This window comes from Acinonyx jubatus, chromosome D2, assembly GCF_027475565.1.
Source record: "Acinonyx jubatus isolate Ajub_Pintada_27869175 chromosome D2, VMU_Ajub_asm_v1.0, whole genome shotgun sequence".
Lineage (NCBI taxonomy): Eukaryota > Metazoa > Chordata > Mammalia > Carnivora > Felidae > Acinonyx > Acinonyx jubatus.
The window spans coordinates 49,124,328-49,144,306 of NC_069393.1; the positions used below are offsets into that span (position 1 = coordinate 49,124,328).

At 35.1% G+C, this 19,979-nt stretch overlaps 1 protein-coding gene across 2 annotated transcripts in view; it reads left to right on the plus strand.

The window, feature by feature from the left end:
• Positions 1-19,979, plus strand: part of KIF20B (kinesin family member 20B) — a 72,825-nt gene that overhangs the window by 44,218 nt on the left and 8,628 nt on the right. For both annotated transcript variants that reach the window (XM_015069064.3, XM_027062600.2), the window contains exons 25-30: positions 7,834-7,959; positions 8,619-8,746; positions 10,399-10,554; positions 14,346-14,522; positions 16,144-16,254; positions 18,996-19,193. In XM_015069064.3, the coding sequence (XP_014924550.2) occupies positions 7,834-7,959; positions 8,619-8,746; positions 10,399-10,554; positions 14,346-14,522; positions 16,144-16,254; positions 18,996-19,193 (896 nt within the window). The remainder of the gene's footprint in view (positions 1-7,833; positions 7,960-8,618; positions 8,747-10,398; positions 10,555-14,345; positions 14,523-16,143; positions 16,255-18,995; positions 19,194-19,979) is intronic.

Below are 19,979 nucleotides of genomic sequence, written 5' to 3' on the forward strand. Positions count from 1 at the left end.
TAGGTCTGTTTCATTCTTAAGTTTCAGATTCTCTTCACTAATTCATGCTATTTGTATTTGGCTAACTAAAAAGAAGGGGTAGGTCAACCAGAGTATTTGTTTAGATGATTTGGACATTTGTGGGATTAACTAGGATCAAATATTTGAGTGTGTGTATGCATAAATATACTGTGTATATATCTGCACACTGTCCTATTTTCTCCTGCCTGCCTTTTTAGGCTTTTGTCCCTTAACATTTCTTATTTCTATAATGCTTTTAGGGATTTTCTTTACTTTGACTCTTTTGTCATTGTTGATAAATGTGAATAGATCTTAGCTATTCTGAAAAAGCATGCCCTTGGACCAGGATATAGTTTCTATCATATTTTAATTTTTCCTCTCGTTGCACAGTATTGAGAACTGTGGCATAGGCCCATTTTGATAACTTTAATCTGACTTCCATGCTCTTGAAACTTGCTCCCAAGTCACTTATAACCTACGTATTTTCAAATCTATTAGCTTTTTGCAATCCCTCCTTTCCTTTGTCCTTTCTTTTATTTTGACATAATTATTCACTCTCCTCCTTTTCCTCCTTTTCATTTTTTATGTAGCATTTATTGTGTGAGTATATTTTTTTCTAAATAAAATGGTAAATATGTAGCTTCCCCCCTTTTGAGACTTGTCTCAGCTGTTGTGATGTTCTGTACCAGTTGCTGCCTGTCTCTCAGAATGAGCCTCAGCCACTGTGGCAACTTTCCTAACGAAGGCCTCATCCTCTTTGTTCCTTTTGTTTTCTCACTTGAGAGTTCATTCACTCCTGTGATTTCATTCCTCAACAAACACAAAGGGCATTTTCACTTTGGCTTCTATATGTGCATTTAAACACTGAGTGCCATTTACTTAGCTATCTTAGTATAAAATTCTTGTTTTAAAAATTGAGTTATAATACCTAATAATTACCTTTTAAAAGTGTAATGCTGAGTGCATTTTAGTAAATTCACAGGGGTGTACAATCACTATCATTATCTAATTCCAGAACATTTTCATCACCCAAAAAAGAAACCCTATACCCATTAGCTGTCACTCCTCAGTCCCTGTCATCTACTAACATACTTTCTGTCTCTGGCTTTGCCTGTTGCAGACATTTCATGAAATGGATGCATACAATATGTGGCCTTTTGTGTCTCACTTCTTTCCCTTAGCATGTTTTCAAGTTTCATCCATACTGTAGCATGTATCAGTACTATATTCCTTTTTATGGCTGAATAATATTCCATCATAACAAATATACCACATTTTATTTATATATCCGTTGATGGACATGGGTTATTTTTACTTTTTGGCTTTTATGACTATTTGTGTATAAATTTTGGGGTGGACATATGTTTTCAGTTCTCTTGGAGATATATATCCAGGCATGGAACTACTGGGTCATACGATGATAGCTCTGTAATTAAGTTTTTGAGGAACTATGAAATTTTCCCTCAATGGCTATACCATTTTACATTCTTACCAACAGTGAATGAAAGCTCTCCAAATAGTTACCAGAATTGGTTATTTTTCATTTAAAAATTTATAGTATTAGTTTCCTAGGGCTGTTCTAACAAAGTATCACAAACTTGGTGCTTAAGACAATGGAAGTTTCTTTTCTCACGGCCCTGAAAGCAAGAAATCTGAAGGTATTGATAGGGATATGCTTCTTTTGAAGGTTCTGGGGAAGAATCTTTCCTTGTCTCTTCTGATTTCTAATGCTTGATGGCAGTCCTTTGTGTTCATTGGCTTATGGCAGCATAACTTCAATCTGTCTCTGTTTTAACATGGCCATCTTTCTGGGTTTTTTTTTTTTTTTTTTTTTTTAGTTTTTTTAATGTTTTCCTTATTTTTAAGACAGAGTATGAGTGGGGATGGGGCAGAGAGAAAGGGAGACACAGAATCTGAAGCAGGTTCCAGGCTCTGAGCTGTCAGCACAGAGCCCGACACGGAGCTCGAACTCACAAACTGTGAGATCATGACCTGAGCCCAAGTAGGACGCTCAACTGACTGACCCATCTGGGTGCACCCTTTTTTTTTTTTTTTTTAATTTTTTAATGTTTAACTTATTTTTAAGACAGAGAGAGAGCGTGATGAGTGGGGATAGGGAACATGGCCATCTTTCTTATGGGTGTGTCTGTATTGGTGTCTTCTCCCTATGTGTCTCTGTCCAAATTACCCTCTTCTTAAAAGAAGACCAGTCATATTGGATTTAGGGCCCACTCTAATCTAGTTTACCTTATTCTTAACTTGCTTATATCTGCAACTACTCTATTTGCAAATAAGGTCATATTCATCGTAGGTGGCCATGAATTTTGTGGGGGGGACACTAACCTAACATGCAGGTAGGTATAAAGTATTATGTCATTGTGATTTTGATTTGCATTTCCCTAATGACTATTGGTATTGAGCATCTTGTCTTGTGCTATAGGCCACTTGTACATCTTTGGAGAAATTGAAGTCCTTTGCCCATGTTTCATTTGGGTTATTTGTCTTTTTATTATGGTGTTGTAAGACTTCTTTATATATTCTGGATACATGACTTATCAGATAGATTTGCAAATGTTTTCTCCCATTCTGTGGGTTGTTTTTCACTCCCTTGATTGTGCCCTTTGATGCATAGAAGTTTTGGATGAAGTCCCATTTATCTGTTTTGACTGATTGTATTTTAGGTATCATGTCTAAGAAACTGTTGCTTAATCCAAAGTCATCTGTGTTTTCTTCTAAGAGTTTTAAGCTTTTAGCTCTTATATTTAGATTTTTGATTCATTTTGAGTTAATCTACTTGAGTTATAGTTTTGTATATGGTGTAAGGTAGGGGTGTCTAACTTAATTTTACATATGAAGATTCAGTTGTCCCAGAACCAATTTTTGAAAAGACTCTTCTTTCCCCTACTGCATTGTCTTTGCACCTTTGTTCAAAATCAGTTGATCATCAATGTAAGGGTTTATTTCTGGACTTTCAATGCCATTACCACACTGTATTGTTATTATAGTTTTACAGTAAGTTCTGAAATTAGGAAGTGTTATTTTGGCTATTTTGGGTTCATTGCATTTGCGCATGAATTTTAGAATCAGCTTGTCATTTTCTGCAAACAAGCCAGCTAGAATTTTAATGGAAATTGTGTTATATGTTGAGGATCTGTTTGGGGAAATTGTCAACCAAATGTGGAACATCTTTTCATTTAGCTATGCCTTCTATAATTCCTTTCAGTGATATTTTTTATTTTTTAGTGTATACATTTTGCACATCTTTTGTTAATTCATTTCTAACTGTTTTATTCTTTGTAATGCTATTGAAAATGGAATTGTTTCCTTAATACCATTTTTTGGATTGTTAATTGCTAGTATATAGAAACACAATAGATTTAATTATATTTATCTTGTATCTTGTAAACTTGCTGAACTACTTTATGAACTCTAATAGGGCTTTCTTTCTTTCTGTCTCTTTCTTCTTATGTACAGTATCATGTCATCTGCAAATAAAGGTAGTTTTACTTCTTTGTTTTCATTCTTTTTGACTTTTATTTCTTGTTCTTGTTTAAGTGCTCTGGCTAAAACCTCCAGAACAGTGTTGAATAAAAGTGATGAGCATGGACATTTTTGTCTTATTCCTGATTGTAGGGGGAAAGTTTTCATTCTTTAACCACTATGTATAATGTTAGGTGTTGGGTTTTTGTAGATGCTTTTTATCAGGTTGTGGAAGTTTGTTCCCTTCTTTCTGTTCCTAGTTCATAGGGTGTTTTTATCATTAAAATGTGTTGAATTTTGTCAAATGTCTTTTTCTGCATCCCATCGAGACAATTGTATGGTTTATTCTTAATTAATTAGGTGTATTGCATTGATTGGTTTTCATATGTTGAACTAAACTTGCATGCCTGGGATAAATCCCACTTGGTCATGGTGTATAATGCTTTTTATATGTTGCTGGGCTTAGTTTGCTGTACTCTGTTGAGGTTTTGCAACTATTTTCATATGGGATATTGGTCTACAATTTTCTTTTCCTATGCTGAAGTTTTTGAAGTCTTATTAAATTCTGAATGTGAATGTCTGTGCTCAAACTGCTTTAACTTTCTGGATCTCTGTTACTGATGTCTACGATTTCCATTGTTTAGACCAGGGATTAGGAAATGGAAGTCTTCTGACCAAATCCAGTTTACTGCCTAATTTTTTAAGTAGTTTTAGAACATAGCAACACATTCTCTTGTATTGTCTGGCTGCTTTTATATTACAGCGGCAGAGGTAAATAGTTGTTATAGTCCCTTAAAATAATTGTTATCTGACCCTTTGCAGAAAATGTTTGACTATCTTTGCTTTTAGACTTTAAATAATATTGTCTTCCCACACCCTCAGAAGTAGTACCTAAGTTACTTTACTTCTTTTTACTCCTCATATTTGTCCTAGCTCATTGCCAGGTTTTATGTCAAACTCACTCGTATAGCAACACAGCTAGATTAGATTTTTCTAAAACTCTTCTTTCATTGTCATTTTCCTATTAAAATTTTTCAATCCTTTCATATTGCCTACACAAACTTTTACCCTCTAGCTAGGGATTTTAGTCTACCTTTTTCTAGCCTAATATAACTTTACTGCTCTATCCAGACTAATTTGTTTTGTTCTCTTATTGTGACCTGCTCTATTTGCCTCTATTCCTGTGATAAAGAAGGCAAATAAAAGACCACACATTTCCTTTGGAAATATATGATCTCAAGAAAAATACCCCAGAAGAAATCACTAACTAAAACAATAAGTCTCTACATATTTGGGAAGTTTTGAGAAATTTTTCCATATGATCACACACAGATCTTACTTTACCTTTCCCCCTCCCCCCCCGCCCTTTTTAACTTTGTAATTTTATTTTATTTGAGAGAGAGAAAGATTGGGGGAAAGGGGCAGAGAGAGAAAGAGAGAGAATCTCAAGCAGGCTCCAATGCTCATCCCATGACCCTGGGATCACAACCTGAGCCAAAACCAAGAGTCGGACATTCAACTGACTGAGCCACCCAGGTGCCCCTTAACCTTTATTTTAAAAGGCTAAATAGTATTACATTTTATTGATATTGATATATCATACTGTATTTAATATGACCTTTTTTTTAATGTTCATTTTTGAGAGAGAGAGAGTGGGGGAGGGGCAGAGAGAGAGGGAGACACAGAATCTGAAGCAGGCTCCAAGCTGCTGTCTGAGCTGTCAGCACAGAGTCTGACATCGGGCTCGAACCCACGAATGGTTAGATCATGACCTGAGGCGAAGTTGGACGCCCAACCAACTGAGCCACCTAGGCGGCACCCCCCCCCCCCTTTTTAAAGGGGAAAAGAAAATTTTATTCCCTTGAAAGAAAGCCTTAAGTAATGTAATAAAATTTATTAGGATAGAGGAGATAAAACTGATTTTAATATACACTATTGCAAGGAGCGGAGTCCTTCATTTGCCTGAAGATATGGTGTTGATCATAAATGAAACATAATGTCAAAATCTAGTAGAGAATATTATATGCTAATTTAAGGTACAATTTCAATTGCTTATAAAGTAGGAATCATTATTCCTATTTTTCTCAAATTTTAATTAAGAAATAAACATTTGTGAAGGAATCAGAAAGTAAAGATCACCTGAATACCCTTTATTAGATTCACTGTTTTTAAATATTTTGTCACATTTGCATCTGTCTCTGGCTCTTGTCTCTTTCTCTAATATGCATATATAAAACTGAGCAACTTGAAAGATATTTGCAGGCAAATATCTTTACGCTTAAATAACTTTATCATGAAATTCATAAGGTAAGGAATCATCTTACCTAAATACAGTATCATACTTAAGAAAATTAACAACACATTTATAATCTAGTGTCCAGTAATATGAACTCTTTTGATGAAAAAAATACTTTTTGTTATTTCAGACATTGTTTTTTTGTTATAGACATTACCATGAATAAATTTGTACAAAAGTGTGGATACATGTAAATATATTTGTAAGGAAAAGTCTCAGCAGTGTAATTGTTGGCCCAAATGATGAGTATTTGAAATTTTGATAAATATTGCTAAATTGCTCCCTAAAGTGATTAAACTAGTTTATATTCACAGTAAAATAGTGTATAGAATGCCCGTTTCCCCACATTTTGCCAGTATCAGGTGTTCCCAAACTTCGGACTTTTGCCAGTGTGATATGTGAAACTGGTGTCCTGTGGTTTCATGCTTCTGTAGTTGGTCCGTGTACATCTGGTATATATTCTGAAATAAATTTTAACTATCAATAAGTGAGTATTTCTAGTCTGGAGTCTTTGATGGCATTTATATTTATTTCTCTCCCTGGCCTCATGTACGTGATGGCCCTTTTTTCTACTTCCCACTTGTTCACAAATGTTATGTTGAAGCCTTTATTCCTTGAAGCCTTCCTAGGACACCATAGCTCTAGTGACGCTCTCCCCTCAATGCTTAATGCTTGGTTGCTGGCTTATTTGACAGTCATTTATTTAGCTGTGGTAGCTCACGGCTATCTTTAGATAGCAGTGAAGAGATAGCTGTCTCCTAGCTGTCCTCATGCTGCTTTATTTCATTTTATTAGTTGTGTATTTCTGGATTGCTTCCTGAAATGAAGTGTATATTATTGGAGGTAGTGACTGATAAAATAATTCTTTCTTTTTTTTAACTGCACCTACCTTTCAAATAATAATAGTCATTAGTGAAATTGTCATTGGTGTCCTGGGACTTTCCTAATTGGTAACTAGATACTTAAACCTTTTTCTTTCTAGCCTTCTAGTTTAGAGTAAAATCTAGGGTGGAAGAGAGAAGGGGTTCTTTGAATAAACTTTTAATTAATTGTATAATCTGAATATATTTGCAAATCATACTTTCAAACGAAAGAGTTTAGATAATAATACTAAGACTCCTTTTGATCCTAGGAGGAATTGTTTTATTAGCACTCCTGGCAGCTTACATAAATGGACAGAAATACTAAAAATTACTCATATAATGTTTTGTTAGTGTTTTGTCTTTATTTTCTTAATTGCTTTATGTGCACTTTGAGAAGGCCTTTTGAGATTTTTGTCATTTTTAATGTTCAGTGACCTGAGGTTGAACTGTATGCATCTAGAGGTTTATTAACTCTGGCATCAGTAATAATAGTTTTGGTAAGTTTTGTAGTAGTGCCCTGCTACAAATGTGGCCGTCACCAGAGGCCACGTTTTCCTTTTTCCCTCTTTCTGGCAGGCAGCATTAAAATAGAATTGTTTATGTCATTGTTGTCATTTTTTAAGGGCCAGAAACAATTTTGGTAAGGCTAATAGCACAGTCATTCCTGAAGAGCTGATTTTAAAAATACTAGAAGTAAATATTTGGCTTTGGAAATTTTTGTAGAAAAAAATAATTACTTGAGATCTAAAAAAAAAAAAAAGTCAAATTGGGATTGAGCCCTTTTTGTTTTTAGGAGGTAAACGTTTTGCTTTTGGTTTGAGAATATTATACTGAAAATGAATGTTTTGCAAATAATGGTTTTTCTAAGCCCCGAGATTTGTGTTTATTAGTACCAATAGTTTGATATTATAAAAAATTGTTAATTTTATCCGAAAAGAGTTTCTTTTCCATCCATCCATTCTTGCAATCATTCAAGTATCTATCTGTATGTCAGATACCTATTTAGTGCTTCATATCTGCCAGTACTGTTCTAGGCATTGAGGTACAGCAGTGAACAAGACAAAGCTTTTATGTGGAACTCAGATTCTATTATAGTTAATAAAAGTGTATTTTAATTTTAGAAGAACTCAAGAAAAATTGGATAGCTAGATGTACATGTTAGTAGTTTCTAAAATGTTCTCCTCAAATTTTTAGATCTAAATGTTAAAGAGAAAATAATTGAGGACATGCGAATGACATTGGAAGAACAGGAACAAACTCAGGCAGAACAAGATCAAGTGCTCGAGGTGAAGTTAGAGGAAGCCGAAAGACTGGCCACAGGTAAAACATGGTTGCTTAAATATCTCAAGGTCTGTATTTTCTTCTCTGTATTTTCCTAGATTTCTTTCCCTTTTAGAAGGAGTTGAGTATAATAAAAGTATTGGCATGTTTTCCTAATGTCCTATCACTTGCTGTTTTCCATTGTGGTGAAAATTGTTTTGTCTAAGTAAAATTATATGTAGTAAAGAAGGAATAAGGACACTTTCATAATAACTGGATGATAGCTTGTAATGTTTCCCAGACGTAAGAATAAATTTCTCAATCGAGTTTCACCTCTGTCCAGCTTTTTAGTATCATCTTATATGTTTATGTCAGTAAATACCCTGATTCTATCCTTCAGAATAACATCACGGTTTATTTTATTTTTTATTTTTGAGAAGTTTCCTACATAATTAAGGTTAAGATGTATTTAACACTGTATACTCTGAACACTATTCAGTGGGTTCTTGAGAGGTCCTTGTACTTTCTCTTCTCTAAGAATTTGGATTTGGTAAGAACTCTTAAAAATGAAGTCCTTGGAATTGGCTCTGTTCTCATCTGGGTTTATGTTTTTTCTTCTGGGTTCTGCTGATTCTTGTCTGTGTCTCATGCCACAGGTATCTCTGTATGGTATAACTTTTTCATATGCTTTAAAAAATAAATTTATGTTTTCAAATTAGAATTGGAAAAATGGAAGGAAAAATGCAAAGATCTGGAAGACAGAAGTAATCAAAGGTCAAATAAAGAACTTGAGGATAACACAGATGTACTTAGTGAAAAGCTCAGTAAGCTTCAGGATGAGTTACAGGTACGATTTTATGTGTGTATGTATCTCTCCATTGTATTTCTCATGAGAGAGAATTTGGCAAATAGTTTATAATTAATTTAGATATGGGTGAAATACTCCTGGGAAATGTTAGCATATAGGTATAATTTTTCAGTATACGCTGAAATGACATAGCGTGGAAATTCTCAAGATACAAATCACTGTTAGTGCCTAGGAAAATACAGTGGTTGGGTGTTCATTTTTATATTCTATATATCTAATTCTTAAATCACAACTTCTTATGTGTTTGTACCTATTTTTCTACTCCTTAAGCTTCTGAGTCATCAAATTCTGCTGTGGGGAAGAGGACTGTTAGGAAGATTATTTTGTAAATAATCATTTTAATTTTCAGTTATGAAGTTGGAAAAGAATACAGTTGTGTATGTGGACACTGGAATATATTTGAAACTGCATCATATAGAAGATACTCTGTTTTGTGTTTATATTTTTTCCATGTTCAACTCTAAATACTGTAAGGCATACAACATATGGGGGAAATATTTTTCTAATGGGGTTTACCAAATACTACTTAAAATTTTCTACATTTGATTAGAAAGGACTGGTTTTAAAATTGAAGAAAGCATAATAATGATTTTTAAAAGTTGGCTGTACCTAAATGGTTTTCTTAAACTCATGCTACGTATATAATCAGATACTGAATAAATAAAGAATATTTTCTTTTGTTAACTGTTAATTTGTATTCTAAAATTTACCCTTGCTGTTGGGAAAACCCCAAAGCAGCTAAAACAAAGTAAATACTGCATTATTTATGAAAAAATATATTAACTATATTGAGAATGTTCATATTAAGTTCATATTGGTTTATTTTATGTTGTCCTCAAATGACGTAATCACATATCTTAGATTGTAAACTTTCTAATTCTGGAAAGGAAATTACTTCAGTCTAGCTATTCCCAGTGTTCCTCAAATTAATAAATGTCCTGTTGTACAAGTTGTTTTTTATTTGGCATCCTGTATACCCAGGAATATTTTATTTTTGATATCATGCAATTAGAAATGTCCATCATGGGGGCCCCTGGGTGGCCCAGTCAGTTAAGGGTCCAACTTTGGCTCAGGTCACGATCTCACGGTTTGTGGGTTCAAGCCCCGTGTCAGGCTCTGTACTAATAGCTCAGAGCCTGGAGCCTGCTTCAGATTATGTGTCTCCTTCTCTCTCTGCCCCTCCCCTGCTTACACTCTCTCTCTCTCTCTCTCTCAAAATAAATAAATATTAAAAAATTAAAAAAAAAAAAAAAGAAATAACCATCACAAACCAAGTCTTTTTTTGTTTGTTTGTTTTCTGGTGTTTAGAAAGACTTGGGTCTTTGTAACTCTTTCAGAAATAGAAGTTGTTTATTTCTTCTTAAGGTCACTGATGAAGGAGAGTCCTTAAATGGACTTCATAGCAAAATAAAGTTTTAAAATGAAGTCCATTTAGAAAAGGAAACCAGCAGCATTCATTCTATAATCCAAAATAAACTCTGTTCTTATCATTGTTTAGTGAAAAATGCTTATTTTTAAGTTTTCAAAAAGGTAAAAAAAGTGATGGGTTATATGAATATGTTACAAAAATACATTTACCGACTATTACTTATTCAGCATGTGATAGTTACTTGTACTATTTATATATATAGGAATCTGAACATAAATATAAAGCTGATAGAAAGAAATGGCTAGAAGAAAAAATGATGCTTATCACTCAAGCAAAAGAAGCTGAGAATCTACGAAACAAAGAGATGAAAAAATATGCTGAAGACAGAGAGCGTTGTTTAAAGCAACAAAATGAACTGGTGGGTAACAATTATACTTTATCTTTGATGTATTTTACCAGCTTTCTTTGGTTTGTTAAATTTATCCCTGGGGTTCTTATCAGTCTTTACATGGCTGCCTGATTTTCTTGGCTTTTTTTAAAAAGCAGTCTATTTGTAAGATGACTTTTCTGTCCCAATTTTGAAGTTCACTTATGTTCTTATTTTAACTTTTTTCAGTCCATTTAGCAGGTTGGGAAAATGCCTAATTACATCTCAGTATCTGGATACAGAACTTAAACGTCTCTTCCTTTTGGTTGCTACAGTGGTGATCCTTACTATATTATAAGATTTTGCATTTTCAACTGTAGATTCTACTAACATGGTGTGTGTATTTTACCTCATAAGCTGATTTTATCAGGACTTTTAAAAAGCCAATCAAATAGTTTCTAGAAGACTACAGGTAGAAATGACCTTCAGTTTTACATTGACCAGCTGTAGCTCTTACAGCATTCTATCTTAGCTTATTCTTCCCCTCCTGTTTTAATTGACTGCTTAGTATGTTTGGCACCTTATGTTGCCAACAGAAAAAAAAGAAGTTAAAAGGCATCATTGGTCCTAGGAAAACTCTTGAGCGACACATTGACACTGTCTTTAAATGAAAACCTCGTATTCTCTTTACTATCATAGTAACTGGGCAGTATCACATTGTCATTGCTGGTATTTTTTTATGACAGAATTTTATAGATAATAGCTAAGCTTTCCTATAAAAATAGGATGTTAATTTTCCATAAGGTAAGGGTGATTTTCCCACTAAATTTTTAAAATAATTTTACCTTTTTATTTTGAAATCATTTTATTTATAGGAAAGTTGCAAAACTTATACAGAGTGTTCCTGTATACTTAACCACTAACTTCTGATGTTAGCACCTTACATAACAACAGTACAAGGATCGGAACCAACAAATTAACATTATTGCAGTGCTGTTAGCTAAATTGTGGACCTTATTAGAATTTCATCAGTTTTCCCTCTAATGTCTTTTTCTGGGTCCAGAATCTCATCTGGAATACAATATGACATTAGTTGTCATTTCCTTAGAGTCTTGACTCTTTTGGTCATATGCTAAATCGTGTGAGACTAACACTTGTCGTTACTGCGGCTCTGAGATGGTAATGTATTTCATGTGCCAATTCCATGTGATTGAAGGTATCCTCAGGAAGTGGTGGGTTGAGCAGGATTCTGCTGCTACATTTGTCTTAAAAGGAAAGGTTGCTTCTAGTTCTCTGCTCCTGTCCCACAGCCCATCATTCCTTCCTGGACAATAGTAAGAGGCAAGAAGTGAAATCAAACTACTGGCTTTGAGTCACTCCAATTTAAAAACAGGAATCAGGGCTATTTTCTTTCTCAGTCAGTGGTCCCAGTCATTGGCAGCAATGCTAGCAAGGAAACCTACTTTGCAATCCTTGAGAAAGCTAGCTTCCTTCTTTCTCCCATACATTTCTTTACCATCATATCTAGGATGTATGTTTCTCCCATTTTAAGGTATATAAATTGTTAATTTTTAAAATTGTCACATATAATATAGTAAGTAAACAAACAATAGTTCGGGAAATATTTGTAAAATCAGTATCTACTTAAGTACCATCCAGTTCAAGAAATAGATTACTCCAGAGGTACCTCAGAAGGGTCGTCTTCTATTTCTTTTTTTTTTTTAATTTTTATTTATTGTGAGAGAGAGACAGAGCGCGCGCACGCAAGTGGGGGAGGGGCAGAGAGTGAGGGAGACAGAATCCTAAGCAGGCTCTGTATTGTTAGCACAGAGCCAGATGCGGGGCTTGAACTCATGAACTGTGGGGTCATGACCTGAGCGGAAATCAGGAATGGGATGCTTAACTGACTGAGCCACACAGGTGCCCCAACTATTGGGTCTTTTAATGTTGTACTTTAGTTTTGACCATTTTTGAATTTTATGTAAATGGAAATGTATGGGATGCATTTGTTTGTACTTGGCTTCTGTCACTATTATGTTTGTGAGAATTATTCATGCCACACGGAGCTGGAATTAGTCCATTGTCTTTGCTGAATATTGCAGTGTATGCATATACCACAGCCTAATCATTTTAATGTTGAAGATATGTGTATTATTTTCTGTTTTGAGCTATTATGAGTAAATTCTCTTATAAACATTTTTTTACACATTTCTTTCAGTGCACATGTGCATGCATTTCTATTGCATATTTACCCAAGAACAGAAGTGTTGGATGATAGGGTATACATGTGTGGGACTCTGGTAGAATGTCAGGTTTTCAAAGTAGCTATACCCATTTATATTCTAGTACTGGAGTTGCTGTATATTCCTACCAACATATGGTGGTGTTGGTTATTTCTTATGATTTTAAGGTGCTTTTCCCTGAGTACTAATGAAGTTGAAGGTTACATACAGGTCCCCTTGCCTTTTTCCTATCTGACTGTTTGGCTTTTTCTACTTGATACATAGGAGCTCCTTATACTTTCTGGTTAGAAGCCCTTTGTCATGTGTTTCAAGTGCCTTTCTTCAGTCTCTGGTTTACTTTTTACTCTCTTAATGCCTTTTTATGAATATAAGTTCTTAAATATTCTTCAGTTCATTTTCCCAATCTTTTCCTTTATTAACCTCAAAGACATGAAGATGTTCTCATACCATTTCCTGTTAAGGTGTTACCTTTCATATTTTGATTCTAGTATTGAGTGTTGTGTTGGAGTGAGTGAGGCATCCAGATTTGTTTTTAATGTGGATTACCAATTTTCCTGGTGGTATTCATTGGAAAAAACTGTTTCTTTCTCACTGCTCTGCCACTTTTGTCATAAATCAGTTGGCTAAGTGTTAATTTTTGTACATGGGATGAGATTAGGTTTGGGTTTTTGTTTTTTGTTTTTTTGTTTTTGTTTTTTTTTTTTCCATTTGGCTATTGTAAGCAATCTTTGTTGAAAAGACTGTTCTTTCTTTGGCATTATTGTAGATTGTCCGTTGACCATGCACTTATGAACCCTCTTTTCTGTTCCACTGATCGCAGTGTATTCCAGTATCACACTGTCTTGATTATCATAGTAGGCTTGAAATGACAATGTGTTTGCTCCTACTTTGTTCTTCATTTTCAAAATAATTTTGACTCTCCTGGATCATTTGCATTTCCACATAACTTTGATAGTGAGCTTTCCGGTTTCCACACACACTCACACGCATGCACACATGCATACACACATGTGTACCTGCCTGGATTTCAGTCAGAATTGCTCTGAATCTATAGATCTGTTTAGGGAGGACTGACATCTTAACATTATTGAGTCTTTTGATCACTGAGCACAGATTATCTCTCCATTTATTGAAGCATTTTTAAGTTCTCTCAGCAGTGGTTTGCAGCTTCTCATGTTTAGGTCTTGCATGTATTTTTGTTACTTCACCACAATTTCATGGTTTTTGAAGACATTGAAAATGATATTTTAAATTTTCATTTCTCTGTTATTTGTTGCTATTAGTTTTGTCATTTGTTTTACTGTAATTTTACCTCTCACTTCCAAAATATTGGGGGAAATGCTAGTATTAGTTTAAAAGCCATAATTGTTGAAAGAATTGAAAGAAGTGACCAGTAAGCTGATTTTTGAAATGAGGTGGGATAGTGATAAATACAGCATGTGGACATTAAATATATTTAAAGGCATTATGTATTTTGTTTTACAAGTATCTAGCCAAAACCATGTAATTTGGTACATGTCTTATTCATGGTTGTGTTATTTCTAATAAAAATTTCAAAAAATTTTTAGTTTTATAACGTTTGCTCCGTTTTCTGGTTAGGAAATACTTACAGTACAACTGGCAGAGAAAGATGATAACCTTCAGAAGTGGCGAGAAGAACGCGATCAACTGGTCGCAGCTTTAGAAATACAGCTGAAGGGACTGCTCTCCAGTAACATACAGAAAGACAATGAAATTGAACAATTAAAAAAGATCACATTGAAGCCTTCTGAAACGGTGAATAGAATCTTATTCTTTCTGTGCCTCTTTTTATTGAACATAGGAATTTTTCAAGATAATTGATTAACTCTTAGAGGACAAAAAAGTAAGTTTCAATAGATCACAGGGCAATCAGAGTTTGAAAAATTATTTGGATAGTTTTCATGTATTTCAGGTTTTCAGAGTTTATCATTATGACTGACTTGCCAGTGACCCACTGAGAAATAGTACTTTCTGAAATATTTTGGTCATATTTTCCAGGTAGAGTAATTAAAAAATAAACAATTTGTGATTTAGTCCCTAATCTACCTTTAAAATGTGGAAATGTGATTCAGTATTAGTCTTGGTAATATTTAAGTACTTGGGCCCACTCTAAGTTTGCTATATAAAGGTATGAATTGTTTTGAAAATAAGCACAATGGTGAGTCATTCAGGAATTACTTTTGTAATGTTACGTTGGGGTTGGGAACCCTGCATGGAGAGAGGATTGCATTTCACAGAGAATTGTTACTTCCTGGTGAAATCAAACATCTGAAACTAGTCTTTCCAGAATAAATGATCTACCTCAAAAATCTGCTGCTCTAAAGCCTCCAGACTATAGGAAAATGAATGTGTGTGCCTGTCTGTCACAACAAAAGACTTCATGATTCTAAGAGGAAGACTGCTAAAAAAAGAGGTAGTAATATGTGGTATAAATAGCATAGACTAGAAACTTAGAAAAATTGGGTATCTGTTGCTGTCATTGTGGTTTTGGGATCTTTGGGAAAATCACTTATCATATCCGAACTTATCTAAAACAGAGATAGTAATGTCTTCCTAATAGAGTTGTGAAAATTGGAAGTATTTGTAAAACAATTAGCGCAGTTTGTAACACAGTGGAAGTCAATACATGCTGGTTGCTTTCCGCATTACGGATTCAGTGGCTTCTTTTTTATTTGGCAATAATGGGTAGATGGCATAAGAGATAAATTTATATTTGACTTCTGCTTTTGATGGCAGTGGTGAGAAGGCCACCACTGTTAGAATTTTATCGAGTTTAAAAATGTAATCTGATTCTTCTTTATAGATCCCTTAAGTAGGGTTTAGCAGTAGAACATATCCTGTAACTGAGAAAATGGGATGAAGTGTGCAGCAAGAGAAGGTTTAGCTATCAATATGGTCTTTTCTCCCCTGATACCACAGTTCTATTCTCAAGACTCCTCTAGTGTTTCACAATGGCGTTATCAAAGCAGTTGGCGTTCCAACACTTCAAGCTTAGTGTAGACCTTGGCCGTGTCATTTAACATCTCTAGGTCCCTGTTTCCTCATTTAGAAAGTAGGAATAATGATTCTTGACAAATCTAGCTGAGAGAGTTCCAATGAAAGTAAAATGAGAGAATAAACGTAAAACACCTTGGAAATTAAAAGTGATTTTTCAGATTTCTCTTTCAACCAGACTCAGAGGCTGGCAAGTTGCCCAACCTTTCCTGAGTCTCTGATGATGAAAGAGAGGAGGAAGGAGAGTTAGGTGGTCATTGAAGAAGTCTTTAATTACTTCCATGTTATAATCCACCCAAATCTTGATTTTCTATTCTTTAGGTGAAGTGTTTTAATGTATTTTTGGTTACAGTGGCTTGTTGTTTTATATTTCCTTACTTAGGAAGAACAAGACGTGGATATCAAGCTTAGACATACAAGTTCAGTGGATCCTGGCAGAGTTGAAACTGAACCTCAGTCAGCAAGTTTTGAAATTTCTAGGAATGATGTAGAGGTAGGCATTTGGTAACACAGTCTACTTTTTTACCCTCTTTACCAGTGAGCATTAATTAATAAATAACACTTGCAAGTGTAATTTAATCAATTGTTAGTAGGTGCCTTGCTATGCAGTTAGCTGTATGTGCTCTTGGCTGTGGGAAGGAAAACCTAAAGGCTTTTGAGAAGTGAAATTCTTTTGGGAGATTAGATCCCCAAATGATATTAATCTCTCAAAATGAAACTTACTGCAAACAACAGATCTGTTAATATAAACAGACTTGGTGGTCAGAAATAGGAAATCCTACAAAAGATAAAATATGATTATTTGTCCTCATAAGAGGTCCTTTTTTTTCTTTTTCTTTTTCTTTTTTTTTTAAGTTTATTTATTTTGAGAGAGAATCCCTGTCAGAATCCCTGACAGCAGGCTCTGTGCTGTCAACGTGGAGCCTGATGTGGGGCTCAGCCTTACAAACTGTGAGATTATGACCTGAGCCGAAATCAGAGTTGGACACCCATCCAGTGAGCCACCCAGGTGTCCCAAGAGGTCCTTATAATAAGCATTCTATTCAAATAGTGGTTTGGGTGGGTTTTTTTTGTACCCATTTAATAACTTTGTTACCAAATCTCAGTAACTCATGGTGAGTTTCCTTAATTTGCAGTGGGTTTAGGGTTCTGTGAATCACTTCGGATAATATAGAGATTCTCAGATTATATATGCAATAGATAAAAATTTTATGACACTTAAAGTTTTGAAGATGAAATTCCTTTTTTTACGTTTATTTTTTAAACACAATTACTGGGAGCATTGAGTATTGGGAAACTTGCTAAACACTGAGGTTACAAACACAAGACATTGCTGTCCTCAAGGAGTAAAAAATCTAGTAAAACAGATACATAAATGACTATTTGTTTGACTTTATCTTATGGGCTAAGACTCATGAAGAGACTGCTAAGAAGGAACCCTGCCTGTGGAGGGTATGATGAATTTTGCCTGAGTGGCTGTGGATGTGGATTAGAGAATGTAACATCATACTGAGTCTTGAAGGTGAATAGAATTTTACCAAGCTGAGAATAGGAAGAGGAAGGGCATTTTAAAATGGAGAAATGGCATGACGCTTTTTTTCTCTTGGCCTTTCTTTGATAGTTTTTGGTAGTTTCAAATAATTAGCATTGACCTTAGAGACTAAGATCATATCATTTGAAGAAAAGTTTGGAGTTGATTCATAAATAAGATTAATCTTGATTGCAAAGGCAATTATTTTTTAAAAAAATTTTTAAATGTTTATTTATTTTTGAGAGAGATGGAGACAGAGTACTAGTGGCGAAGGGGCAGAGAGAGAGAGGGAGACACAGAATCTGAAGCAGGTTTCAGGCTCTGAGCTGTCAGCACAGAACCTGACGTCGGTCTCAGACTCCCAAACTGTGAGATCATGACCTGAGCTGAAGTCCGACTCTTAACTGACTGAGCCACTTAGTCACTCCTGCAAAGGCAATCATTTATGGAACATTTCTTTATAAATTTATATTGCTACCCTAAAACCTCCTGATTCCAATTCCTATTAAGAGTTTCAGCAGTTATTGTATATTCCACGGTTTGGGGGGAATGGTATTGTTAATGCTATTTTGTATATTTTTTTTGCCTTCATGAAATCAATATGCTCTATTGTCTTAAATATAGGTTTTTTAAAAAATGTTTACTTTTTTTTAAATTTTTTTTTTTTTAACGTTTATTTATTTTTGAGACAGAGAGAGACAGAGCATGAACGGGGGAGGGTCAGAGAGAGAGGGAGACACAGAATCTGAAACAGGCTCCAGGCTCTGAGCTGTCAGCACAGAGCCTGACCCGGGGCTCGAACTCACAGACCGTGAGATCATGACCTGAGCCGAAGTCAGACGCTTAACCGACCAAGCCACCCAGGCTCCCCAAAAATGTTTACTTTTAAGAAAGAGAGACAGAGTGCAAGCAGGGGAGGGGCAGAGAGAGAGGGGGAGACACAGAATCTGAAATAGACTCCAGGATCGGAACTGTCAGCACAGAGCCCAACGCAGGGCTCGAACCCACAAACCATGAGATCATGACCCGAGCTGAAGTCGGATGCTTAACTGGCTGAGTCACCCAGGCGCTCCAATATGCTCTCTTGTCTTAAAGTCTGATAAAATGATTCATTCAGGTAGTTGATGGTTGATTCTGGGGATAGTTGATTCTGGGAGCTTAGCTGGACCTACATGCGGCCTCCCCCTGTGCTTGGGCTTCTCACAGCACAGTGGCTGGGTTCTGAGATAGGGGAGTGTCCTGAAAGTTCCTTTTCCAAGAGGACAGGGTGGAAGGTACAATCTTCCTCTTACGGTCAAGCCTCAGCATGATGATGTTATTTCCACCACATCCTATTGGTTGTGGAAGTCCTTAATGAGGATAGCCCAGATTCAAGGAAGGATTGAGACTCCAACTCAATTTGTTGGAGTCCAACAAATAGGAATTGGAATCAGGAGGTTTTAGGTCAGCAATATAAATTTATAAAGGAATGTTCCAAACAATTTGTTACTCTGTTTCCCTAGATATTAATATACCATGTATAAATCTGGAGAGGGCAGATGGTAACTCCATCTTTTTGTACTTGCTGTGGTAAATTTGACCCAGCACACTTTTAATGTTTCCATTTCATTGTCTTTGATGGGCATTTGAAAGAGTTAACTCTTTGCGATTCATAAATTCATATTCTGCAAATAAGATTTGTGTTCTTTTTAATTCTGTTGTAGGATGGCTCTGTAGTCCTTGACTCTTGTGAAGTGTCAACAGAAAATAATCAAACGACTCGATTTCCAAAACCTGAGTTAGAGATTCAGTTTACACCTTTACGGCCAAACAAAATGGCAGTGAAACACCTCGGTTGTGCCTTACCAGTGACGGTTAAGATTTCCAAGGCCCGGAAGAGGAAGAGTAATGAAATGGAGGAGGTAAGTACTTAACTAATGAGTGAATTTAACAAGCAAACCTTAAGCTCAGTTATTATATAGTTAAACTATTATACTGTCCTCCTGTTCATAAGCACTGCTGTTAGAGACCAAAATCATAATTTATGGCACATTTTATATTCTTTAAGAATATTATTGTAGTTTGATAGTCCTCAAACAAAAAGCTTGCGGTTATTAAAATATATGGCTTACCTCTTGTTTCATTGAAGCTTTGATAGGTCAAGTGATGGTGGATTTCACTGGAGAGCTACTTCAGTATACCAGTCCTTTTCAAACTTAGTGACTCTCCCTCCAGTAGAAGAGAGTTGACAAAGAAATTAGAGAAACTGAATGGCTAAACCGCATGAGTATAATCTTTGTTATTTAACTAAAATCTTTAGGTCTCTATGGTCATAGTAGGTTTTGGAAGAGAGACTTTTTCTGTTAGCCAGTATATTAAAATTTGGGCCTCTATTTAGTGGTAGGATAAAAACTTTTTACTTCTTCTTACTAAAGATTTCTGATTGTAGGGTTACCAAACCTCCTGCCATCTCCTAGCCAAGCAGGTTTGGCCAGTCACATAAACTTCTGCACCACAGTTTTCTTCTTTTGGAAATACGGGATTAGAGACAATATGTTTAAAATGCTTATTAGCTTTTGTTCCACATGTGGTGGATACATAATAAATGGTCGTATTTATTTTAACAGTAACTTGTTTTAAATTTAAAACTAATTATAAACTCTCTAGCACAATAACTTGTTCTTCAACTTTTTTTTTTTTTTTTTACC